This window comes from Pelophylax lessonae, assembly GCF_965119305.1.
Source record: "Pelophylax lessonae genome assembly, chromosome: 1".
Classification (NCBI taxonomy): Eukaryota; Metazoa; Chordata; class Amphibia; order Anura; family Ranidae; genus Pelophylax; species Pelophylax lessonae.
Window position 1 is genome coordinate 310880937 of NC_138768.1, and position 12134 is coordinate 310893070.

A 12134-nucleotide genomic window follows, 5' to 3' on the forward strand; every position below is an offset into this window, starting at 1 on the left:
CACTGTGATGAGTGGTCTCAGTGGCTATAAGGGAGGATGGGAAATCCAGAAAATGTATTCTTGTTTGTATCCTATAGTCACTGAACAGATAAAGCAACTTTGAGGTGCCTGATTTGTGCTACCTTTACTGCTATAATTATTTCCTTTTTAATACTTCAGATTCCATTTATCCGCAATGGCATCTCACATCCATCCTCACATGCACACTTTAGAGGAAACATGAACAGTGCTTAATAAACTCCTGATTAATGTTCTTATTTTTCATTTTCACTTTTAGCAGTCTATCATCTCTTGAGGGAGACCGTAATTAACAAACGGTCTGGTTATACTGCCACTTACAGGACACTGGCAAACAGACAAAACATAAACCAGCTCCTATATAATCCTTCCTTTACCCAGTATGCTTTAGCTTTTTGATTGTCCTAAGTGATAAGATGACTTTTCTAACTCATTTTTGCTAGCCTTCTAACGTGTGGTATTTTTCCTTGACTTCAGTCCGGACTGGTAGTGTTTCAGCAATAGATTTTGAGGTTGTACCCTGCTCCTCTGGATCTGCAGGGCTAGTCTGGAATGTGACTTTTAGGCACTAGGCTTTGCATTGTCTCTTCCCAGGCTCGCGTGTTAGCCACAGAGCATGTTAGCCACAGAGCATTTTAGCCACAGAGCATTTTCTGAGTAAAGCGCTTTTGCTACAGCCCCAAGTGTGGCCCTGTCTCTGAAAATTCGATGAGTAACACCTGGTGGACTGAAGCACCAAGAGCTACCTCCCTACTGTATCCATGGTAACTATTTGACATTCCTGCTACTGTTGGTTTTACTGTGGTTTATGACTGAAGGATTGATGTGAATGTCACAATTGAAGGATCGGTGTTGCATATGTGCACTCAATGCTCTTTCCTGCCATTCTGCCTGGAGAAGCATGATCCTGCTACTGCTCTCGATCTTAAAGCACATCGATCTCCAGTCTTTTCCACTGTCCACCTACAGTGACCTGGTAACCTCCTCCGGTTGCCCAAAATCCTTATTGACACTAACTGCCTAGGTTTGTGAGTATTTTAGCCATTGCAAGACACGCAGTGGATTGTCCGCTGCTGGGGATTACCTCATCCCATACTAATGGTTCAGGGGGCATTTAACCAATCTCTTTGGAAGGAACAGATACCTGGGACTCCTATCATCATAAGTACATCCTCCTCAGAGCATAACTCGCCAGTTGCCACTACCAAGTGCAGCTACAGGTCCACAAGAACTGCCTTGTCCATGTTGGAGTTCGTATCAGATTGTTTTTAGACATCGGGGTACAGAATTCTGCCCAGAGAGGTTCTAAACTCATTCTGGTGCCAATCTCTCCTGAGCCTAGCTACTGAAATTCCTATAGTCCTTGTTTCCAATTCTGGAACCAATTTGAATCTAATGGCAAGTGACGATCCACATCAGGTGGCAGGGAACATGGCAAGTGACCAGCTGCATCTGAAGGCAGGTGACGTGACCAGCTGCATCTGAAGGCAGGTGACGTGAAAAATTCTTTGTTCTGAGTGTTGTCCATTTTTTAGGTTTGACTGATTTTGAAAATCCTGGCTGTTTCTAAATGTCTGTCCCTCAATGGCTGATAAAGAAAATATTTTTGTGCTTGCTGTAAAGGAGTCCTTTGAAGGACACAGGCTCCTCCCCTTTCTTTGTGTTCTGCAGTTCCCTCAATGGAATCCAAGAAAAAGATTTTACAGGAAGTACAGCAATATTATCTTAGTAAACACAAGGCACGCACTGAATGATACATAAGCTGAACATGCTACACTTTCAGTGTTAGGTTTTTCATGCTGAGCTCCAAAGCTTAGAGAGATGCTCTGCCCTAAATCAACCACTCTATGCCTCCCATGAACACTATAATCCTCCCTAATTTAAAACCTAAACTCTTCTTTGATATGTCTCCTGCACTAAAATGTACCCATGCCAGAATTTTAGCAATTTAATATGTTTTACTATTCAAAGTAGTTTATTTGGCAAGGTCAGGTATTAATGGGGATTTTTTTGTAACTAACCTGAGCAGGAGTCTTTAACCAATTTGAGAAAGTCTGTTTGCTATGTTTATTTTTCTCATTCCAAGATGTGAGTGCTGATGTCTTCAGCTGTGCACAACTCACATTTGTAGGATATTTTGCACTGTGCTTGGTTTTTGGTTGTCATTTTTGTCTTTGTCTTGCTGTCTAGAGCCATTCCACTTGCAATTTTCCAAGCTGAGTTGGGAGTGAAAAGACATTACCTGCGAAAATGGCTGAAGAATCCATCCCTTCAAGACTTGGACATCCGTTCGGTCAGTGAACCTAAACTCAGCTTTTCTTTTTGTTCTCCCTTCGTAAAAACCTACACTGAGCACTACAGAGAGTGCCATTGCAAAATACTTTATAGGCTAAGTTCCAGTTTTTGATGTTTCATACTTTTACACCAGTTATTATGGTGTAACATGACCTGGTCACTTTCACATTGACCTTCTCCCTGCGGCATTCTGTATTCTTTTGAATTTGTCACAGCTGTGCATTGTTCCACCCGCACAGCCATATCATTCTTTAACATAGATCTTAGAGTGGAAGAGTACAAGTACCACCTGCCACTGCAGCAGCTGATCTTAAAGAAGCACAACTGTAGTGAAGTCGCTGCTCTTGTAGTCCATTGTCTACTTCCTTCAGCCCCTTAACAGTAGTTCCATACCTCTGTATGTGGCCTTGGTTCTAGGGCTAGAGTCTGCAGGTGCCTGTGCATTGCACTCCTCATGGTTATAATGAGCTGCAAGCACCAATGCAAAAATGATTAAATACACATTTTTTTCTTTTCTGTGGGTGCATTTCTTAAAGGTGGACTATGTCTTGAAATTAAGAATAAAAATTGCCTGGTGGTGTCTGGATTGAATACTTTCTAAGTCACTGACTTGAAACAAGTTTTCAGATTTAAACAATGTTGAATTCCTTATCTCCATACTTCTGAATCAGTCACTCAGTAACAAAAGTATTTGATCCATGTTTTCAGTACAGGTTCCTTTAAACGCCCTTCATGTCACCTTCATTTTTTTTTTCCCTCCTTGTAGATTCTAGACTGGGATTATTACATTGAACGACTGGGCAGTGCTATCCAGAAGATCATTACTATTCCTGCAGCATTACAACAGGTACAACCAACTCTTTTTCATTCTCTGGATATTCTGTATTTGTTAAACGCTAAGAACTTTTTGCAACTGTTGTAGTTTTTCAGATCATTCCTGCATGTGTGTATATACATATTTATTTTATGTGCACTTAATTGTACTTGGAATTCTCTTCCTTGGGTTAGGTGAAGAATCCGGTTCCCCGTGTAAGACACCCAGACTGGCTACATAAAAAGTTGCTTGAGAAGAATGACATCTACAAGCAAAAGAGGATAAATGAATTGTTCACTGTTGAGGGCAAAAAACAGGTTGATTATTGTTTCTGTATCTCACAAAACCTATTATTCTACCTCCCTAATTTCTTAAGTGCCTGGTTATCTCGCTACCACTCCTAAGTCTACATGCATCTTAAAGTAGAACTAAAGTCAAAACTTTTTTTTTTTTTTTTTCCATTTTAAATAAAATAACTGGGTTTAAACCAGTCAAACGTTTTTTTATTTTGAGCATCTGTGTCCCATTTCAGAGATTCCTCTTTTAGAGCTGTCCATTAGACATAACAGGAAGTGAGAGGAAATCCTTCCAAAGTGAGGGGATTCTTGGTTGTCACCAGGGTCACCAGAACTAGTGTCCCCATTGGACCCTCTATTGCTGCTGTGGGGTCCATTATGTTGTGTAACAGGGAACTTAATTTTCTTGGACAGCATTATAAAAGTGCTAACTAAAAGATACCAAACAACCCTGATTACATTCTATTAAAGTGCTATGTTTGCAAGTATTGCTTGCATTAGGAAAAATTAACTGCACTTGGTTAAAGGGATTAGTTATCAAAAGAATACAATTTCTATTTTCTTACTCATTTATATTACAGCCCCTCTCCCCGATAAAAATAGTTTCTGCCTTGAGTAGATATGATTAGATGATTTGATAAGATATAAGATATGATAGGATGAAATTATATGATAAGTAGACATAAGATGGATTGTTCCAATTCGGTCATATACATTATTCTTGTTACCCAGTACCTGTTTATGTTGTACTGTACTTTGTTTTTAAAATGTCCATAAGGTGGAGCTGTTCTCTAAAACTGTTTTGTTAATGCATGTTTTTGCTTTGCTATCTTTACAAATTGTGTTAGTAAGCAGATAAATCTGGTCATCTCTGTTGCATAGTCTTTGCCTTTACTAAGAATGAAAGTAATCTGTATTCTAGGGTTTTGAGTAGGCCTGTATACATGAATATTTAGTAATTTCCCAGCAATGCTTGTTTTTACCCTAGTTTCTGTTTGGGAATGATTCCATTAAGTCTTAATTACTGGTTGTGTGGTATTTAGGTTGCAGTTGTAAAAATATTCCTGCTTCCATTGACAATTCTCATGAAACCATTGTGGTTTGGTAATTAGATCAGACAGAATATGCACACTGTTTCCATATTACATCCAGAAATTAAGCATTTGCGAACAGGATTTTTTATCCAGAGCAATGATGACGTTTTAACCCACAGAGAGCTGGAAATTAGATTTATTCAGAGCTTTCAGAGCACAGAAACATTACAATTGCTTTTGATAATTTTTTTTTTTTTTTGCTAATGACTTTTCTTTTCTTTTTTTTTTTCTTCCCCTGAGGTCATACTTGAGATGCACACACACACTGTATTGTACAGTACAAAGTTATTTTTGATGCTGAATTATGCATCTAGGTTGTGTTGGAAGGTCAGATTTTTTTTCCTGTTACCTTGGTCATTGGAATGTAGCCATTGTAATTTTTTCATACTATGGCATATGGCATAAATATTATGAATAACAGTAGCATCAGTGACTGGTAAAGGAACAAATCAAAAGGACTAGATTTCATCAGTGATGCTGCTCAGTAGTTACTATGGTAATGGACAGGTCTCCAATGTTTCTTAAAAGCAGCCTGAACCTGTGTGTTCAGTTTCATTCTATATTCACAGTAAAATTTTTGCTAATCACAAGAAATTTTTCTTAAGGTCACAGCTCACCTCCAGGAGCAGGATCCTTCTTCGACTCAAGATATCGAGGATTTTGGTGTAGGTAAACGCCTCCAGCCTGCTGTTCCTATAAGTACAAAAAGAAAGCGTATACCAACAGCCGAGGAGAGTCAGGGTGACTCCCAGGATGTGGCGCTTACACAGTCTTGGAGAGAGGTCCTGGGTCCTCCTCCTCCTCTGGGCTCCACAAAAGTAAGTAAATTGTGTTTAACTGTCTATTCTGTATATAGTTTGTTTGCTGGTTTCTGGGAATTGACTATATATATATATATATAGTAGTTTTGTAAACCATGTCTTCTGTAGGAGGAGAGACTTCTCTGGTTGCGTTACCACAAGAAAAAGTGGGAGCTTCAGGCACGTCAGCGCAAAGAGCGTCAAAAGAAGCGTCGTTTAGAGGATGGAGATGCAGCTCCTGGAGCAGGAGGTGTAGTTCGAGAAACCCATGCTGCTGGGTTAGGCCACTTCCTGCGTAAAACAGCTCGTAGCATCCTCGACATGCCCTGGCAGATCGTGCAGGTTTCTAATATTTTGTTTATTTTTACAAGTGATGTAAAACACAGTGAATGCAACACACTAAAAATATACATGTAACTTTCTTTTAATAAAGATCGGAGAAAGTAGTCAACCAGGTATTTTCCGTTTATGGGCTGTGATTGGCAGTGATTTGCACTGCATCAAGATCAACATACCACGCATTTTCTATGTAAATCAGCGTGTGCCCAAAACCGAGGAGGGGGCAGTGTACAGAAAGGTGAGTAACAAACATGCTTTGCTTTTTTTTTTTTTTTTTAAATCAGTTCGCTTTTATTGAAAGAAAAAAACTTTTTCCAAGCTAGAAACATACATAAAAAAGAACACCAAAAACAGAGACAATATAAACAGAAAGCAAACCAGCCATAACTTAGTATTGCATGTAATCATCAATTTACAGGAGTAGGACACTAGGCAGGAAAAAGCTTGATTACGCCTATGGGGCAGTCCCAGGGGATATACTCCCACTCTCAGCCAAATTGGAATTTTTTCCTATCTTTATTTTGTTCCTGTGAGAATCTACTATCGGCTGCATTTTCTTGTGGTTTTCCTCATTGAAAATAGCGACGACCATGTTTTTGAAGCTGTAGGGCGGTGATTTCGGTGGTGGGTGCCCGTCCTCATCCCCTAGTGCTGACTCCTGGGTTTTTTCTCTTCCTGATTGCCGCATAGGTGCAGTTTGCTGGTGCTGTAGGTGCCTGATCGGTGGTGGTGAGTCTTTGTGGGGTTTTCTCTCCCTCTCTCTGCTGTAGCAGTGGTAGTGATCTGTGCTGGACCCTGTGGTGCCACCAGCGGGGTGGGGGTGTCCGTAGTGGTGTTATACACTTTTTTTGTGTGGATTCTCCTCTTCGCTAATGGGGTCCCTGAAGAATTTTTCCCCACCTGATCCCCTCTGAGGCTGCGGGTCCCAACCATCCATCCATGTACTGACGGCAGTCCTGGAGTCCCTTGTGCCCCGAGTGGAGGTGGCTTCGGGCGACGGGCTAGCAAAAAGCGCCCCTCGCCTTCTCCTGCTTCATCTGTCTCATCAGATCCTGAATCTGATTCGGCGGCTGCGGACGTGAGTCACCATGCGCCTGGAATCCTCTGATAGTGTGATTCCTCCACGTCTGTGACCACACACAAAAAGGCGCTGGTGGATGCACTGATTGTATCTGTGCGTGAGACCCTAAAGATGGAGGACACAGCTCAATCTGCGACTGAGGTACAGGTACCCTTTGGTACTCACAAGCCATCAAGAGTGGCAAAGGTGTTTTCTTTCCCTGCCTATTTTGACATAATTGTCGCTAAAGAGTGGGGACGACTACAGCGTCCCTGTGGGGTTCCTATGCGCTTTACTAGGCCTTATCACTATGAGGAGACCCTTCTTAATATGTAGACTGTGCCACCTGTTGTGGACCCTCCAGATTAAACAAGGCAACTGTGGTTCCAGTTGAATAGTCCCCCGGCCTTTAAGAAACCGGCTGACCGGAAGGCGGAGGCTGTGGCCTGCAATATGTACGCTCTGGCTGGTTCGGCAGTGTGGCCAGGAATTAACCATTGCCCTAGTGTCGCAAACTCTGACTGAGTGTGCTAAGCTCTTACGCTTTGACCTGGAGGGGGAACAGCTCCTCTCTGCCTTTTCAGAGGTGGCAGGCCAGCTGGTCCAGGGGCTGCAGTTTATCTGTGATGCCTCTTTGGCTGCGGCTCCCCTGATGGGCCGCCTCTCTGTTTTGACAGTGGTTCTTCGGCGTGTTTTTGCCTCAAGGCTGGTCTGCGGATCAGACTTCAAAAAAGATCTTGACTGATCTTCCTTTCCAAGGAGATTGCCTGTTTGGAGCTACCCTGGATGACATCATTAAAGGTCTCACAGGGTCGATAGTACTTTTTCTTCCGCCGGATACTAAGGGCAAGGAACTTAGTCGCAGATGTGGGCCTACCTTCTCGTTTGTCCTTCAGGGTCGACTGACAAGGGCTCAAAACCTTTCAGGGCCTCTTCAAGGGGATCCAAACGAACCTGGTCTGGCAAATCACCTGCATTTTCTCACTTTGCTGTGGGAGAGACACTTTATCAGTTTGTGGTGTTACCCTTTGGTCTTGCCTGGGGTCTTCACAAAGGTGTTAGCCCCGGTGCTAGCTTTGCTATGCCAATGGGGGATCGTGTTACTGGGCTACTTGGACGATCTCCTCCTGCGAGCGGAGTCTCCCTCTGCTCTGGTGGAAAACCTGGAGATCTCAATACAAACTCTGCGATTTCAGTTGGATTCTGAATTTTGAAAGTCTGCTCTGGCTCCATCAACGAAGCTGAACTATCTGGGCCTGACTCTGGACTCGGCCTTAGCCAGAGTGCTCCTACCTCTGGACAAACTCCAGAAATTGCAGGCTGCAATTTGCATCCTGCTGTCCAATAGGTGGTCCTCTCTCCAGACTGGCATGCGGGTGCTGGGCCTGATGGTACTTACCTTCGAGGCGGTTTTGTTTGCACAGTTTCATACGAGGTTCCTTCAAGAGATATTCTGACCAAATCAAACAAGACTCCGCAGTCTCTGGACAGCCAGACCAGCTGAGTCGGGGAACGAGGGAGTTCCTCATATGGTGGCTTCCATCTCCGCTGCTTTGGCTGGGAAAAATCCTTCCTCCCCTTGTATTGGACTGTGGTCAGCACGGATGTCAGCCTGTCCAGCTGGCGAGGCGTCCTCAGCCCCCATTCTGTTCAGGGCATCTGGATGCTGGAAGAGTCCAGACTACTGATCAGACTGTGTCTGGATCGTTGGACGGATTGTCTTCAGGGTTGTCCAGTGCGCATGCAATCGGACAATGCCATGGCCGTGGCTTATGTTATTCACCAAGGGGGCACAAGAATTGTTCTAGCGGCTCTGGAGGTAGCCGGCATTCTAAGGTGGGCGGAACGGTTTGTTACAGCCCTCTCCATTGTACGCATTCCCCGGGTGGAAAATTGACAGGCGGATTACCTCAGTTGGTAGCTGTTGAACCAAGGGGAGTGGTCCCTTCATCCGGTGTTCCATCAGCTGTGTGTCCGGTGGGGCACACCCAAGCTGAATTGGTTGGTGTCTCGGCTCGACAGAAAGGTGCAGAGGTTTATGGCTTGTTAAAGAATTCCCTAGCAGAAGCCACAGACGTGCTGGTGGCCCCGTGGGGTCAGTATCCGCTGATTTACGCCTTCCCTTCTCTCGAACTTCTGCCTAGACTTCTATGTAAGTTCGAGACCGAAGGGATTCTGGTCGCCTTAGTGGCTCTGGACTGGCATTGTGTGGCTTAGTACGCCGCTCTGGTGCAACTTGTCGCCGATGTTCCTTGGAAGCTTCCTCCCAGGGAGGATCTGCTGTCCCAAGGAATGATCTTCCATCCTGCTTTACAGTCGCTGGCTTTGACAGCTTGGTGGTGGAACACCAGGTGCTGAAGGATTGGGGTTTATCTGAATCGGTGATTCCTACACTGTTGAAAGCTAGGAAATCTACTTCTAGGAAGATCTACTATTGTATGTTGAAGACGTACATTGCTTGTTTTTAGTCACTTGGGGTTCATCCTCGCTCCTTCTCGTGGCTCAAATCTTAACCTTCCTTCAACAGGGGGGTTGAACAGAAGTTGGCCTTGAGTACCATCAAGGGCCAGGTGTCAACTTTGGCGGTCTTCTTCCAACGACCTTTGGCCACACACTCCTTGGTGCGTTCCTTTCTTTAGGGTGTGCAACATATGGTCCCTGCAGGGCGGGCTCTGTTGCCGCCTTGGGACCTCAATTTGGTGCTTTCAGCTCTAGCAGAAGCTTCTATTTGAAAACATTCAGGAGAATCCCTGCTTATGCTGTCCCGGTAGGTGGCCTTTTTCGTTGACTATAACCTCTGCACGCAAGGTGTCGGAACTGGCGGCGTTATCCTGTCCACCTTATCTGGGGATTCACAGGGATAAAGTGGTTCTTCACCCTTGTCCATCGTTCCTTTTAAAGGTTGTGTCTGTTTTTCATTTGAATGAAGACGATGTGTTGCCTTCCCTGTGTCCTAGGCCTAAACATCCAAAGGATGTTTCCTTGCATGCTCTGGATGTGGTCCGGGCAATCAGGGAGTACCTGGCAGCTATGGAGTCTTTCAGAAAGTCACTCTCCATTTGTGCTCACGGACGAACCTCAAAGGGTTGCCTGCTTCCTCTGCGACCATTTCCAGAATGATCAGACAGGACTTATTCCATCAGGGGTCAGGTGCCTCCTTTCCCCATCAAGGGGCACTCTACTAGGGCTTCCTGGGCCTCCCATCATCAGGCGTCAGTGACGCAGGTTTGCAAGGCGGACACTTGGTCATCTGTGCACACTTTCACAAAGTTTTTATGAGGTGGATGTATTGGCATCTGCGAATGTTTCTTTTGGCCGCAGTGTTTTGCAGGCTGCGGTTTAGAGGACCTGGTCCTCTTTGAGGTTGTATTGTTTTTTTCAGGTTAGCTACAGTTGTTTATGGTTGAGCTCCATGTTGCCTGGTTGGCTACAGTTTAGCCTTGGGAATTTTTTGCTTGCTGTTCCCACCCCTCATGTTTGACACTGCTTTGGGATGTCCCAACTGTCAAGAAGATAGGGAGCTGTGTACGTCAGTGAACGAAAGAAAAAATGGGATTTTTAACTTACCATAAAATCCATTTCTCTGTTGTTCATTGACAGACAAAGCACCCACCCCTCTGTGGAGTTGGCTTTCTTCTGACACTGCTTATAACAAAACTGAGTGCCTATGACTGAGAGTGGGTGTATACCCTATGGGACTGCCCCATAGGCATAGTCAAGCTTTTTCCTGCCTTGTGTCCTACTCTTGTAGGGGGCAGCATAACCCAACTGTCAAGAAGAGAAGGAGCTGTGTCCGTCTAACATCAGAGAAATTGTTTTTACGGTAAGTCAAAAATCCCATTATTTGCAAGGTTTGCCAGTTTATTTTTGGGGTGTTATTTTTTTTTTTTAAATGTTGCAGAGCATTTTGCTAGGCAAAATGTAAAATTTTAATATTTTTGCAAGCAGGTACCGTGATGCTTTTTGATATTATGCAGTATCCTCTATCTATACTGTGAAATTGCATTTATTCTATCTTCTGCAGGTGAACAGAATCCTACCTCGCTCCAATCCCGTGTACCACCTGTATGAATATTCAGTGCCTGAAGACATGTACCAGGAGCACATCAATGAAATCAATGCAGACTTGTCTGCTCCCGATATTGAAGGAGTGTATGAGACTCAGGTAGTGGCTCAGTATGTTTTTCTGAGGGTGCAGCAAACTTTTAGCATCAGTTGCATGTCGCATGTTTTTATGAAAATATAGATATTGGGCCAAGAAGAGGTTAGGTTTGAGATTTTCCTATTTTTGATTAACAAACTACATATTACAAGAAAAAACAAACCTCTCAACGGAACATTACACTTTCATGAAGTATTTGTTTAATAAATCTTGCTTGTTAATCTGCATACTTAGGTCCCTTTGCTCTTACGGGCTGTGGTCCAGCTTGGATGTGTGTGCATGGTGAATAAGCAGATGGTTCGGCACTATTCTGGAAGAGAAACGGATATCTTTGAGCTGGATTGCTTGGAAATGAAGTCTCTAGCTCAGTATAGCTACCTAGAGCCAGGTATTCAACAACCACAAAAGAAACCAGCTTTATCTCATAACTTTATTTTCTATGGGTAGTTTTACCACGTGATGCTTTAGTTTGCACTCTAGCCTTGTTTTTACCAGTGTCCAGAGTCTTTAGGCTATACCTTTGTTTATGTTGGCTCTATGTTTAAGTGCTTAGATTACTTGTCACCATAAAAGCACATGATGATCTATTTGTGGTAAAGACATTAAACCTTCTCTTTTTGGAGACCAATACCATTCTGATTTGCTCAGGGTTTTCTGTAAAGCATAGTTTGCCAAATCATGTAGAAACGTTTTTGCTTGTGCAGCTTTTTGGTGGCTGAAGCATACACTTAATGGATTGGTTCACAAATTTCCTTTACCGCAACTTCTTAATCCTATCTTAATAATGTTTACATTCTAATGCATGTTGTGTTTTTAATTTTTTTTTTCCCAGGAAGTATCCGGCATATTTATTTATACCACAATTCTCAAGGGCACAAAGCACTGTTTGGACTGTTTATACCATCTCAGAGAAAAGCTGCTGTGTTTGTAGTGGACACGGTGAGACCTTTCTATACTATATCTTTATTAATATACTTAGACTGAAACGCTAAGCAATCTTTTTCCCTTTTTTTTTTTTTCCTTTTCTAATTTCTGAGTAAAGTGCATAATGCTTTGGTTCATCTGATGTTTTTTTTCTTTGTGTTCCTTTTTGAGATTTTTTCCTCCCTTTCTGTTTTTGTGACTATATGCGCACTATTGTAAACTGAATTTGTTTTACTCTGTGTGCATGAAGGGAGACACTGCCACTGATCGAGGATGTAGAGAATGTAATGCAGTGAGGGGAAACATCCTTGCTTGTGTGGATTAAGGAATCC

The 12134-nt window shown here is 43.2% G+C and overlaps 1 protein-coding gene across 1 annotated transcript in view; it reads left to right on the forward strand.

Annotated features, from left to right (window-relative positions):
- The window catches only part of POLE (DNA polymerase epsilon, catalytic subunit), a 169566-nt gene that overhangs the window by 108376 nt on the left and 49056 nt on the right, over positions 1-12134 (forward strand). The window contains exons 27-35 of the mRNA XM_082243081.1: positions 2209-2311; positions 3080-3160; positions 3322-3444; positions 5123-5335; positions 5447-5659; positions 5751-5894; positions 10741-10881; positions 11113-11266; positions 11711-11817. Of these exons, the coding sequence (XP_082099207.1) occupies positions 2209-2311; positions 3080-3160; positions 3322-3444; positions 5123-5335; positions 5447-5659; positions 5751-5894; positions 10741-10881; positions 11113-11266; positions 11711-11817 (1279 nt within the window). The remainder of the gene's footprint in view (positions 1-2208; positions 2312-3079; positions 3161-3321; positions 3445-5122; positions 5336-5446; positions 5660-5750; positions 5895-10740; positions 10882-11112; positions 11267-11710; positions 11818-12134) is intronic.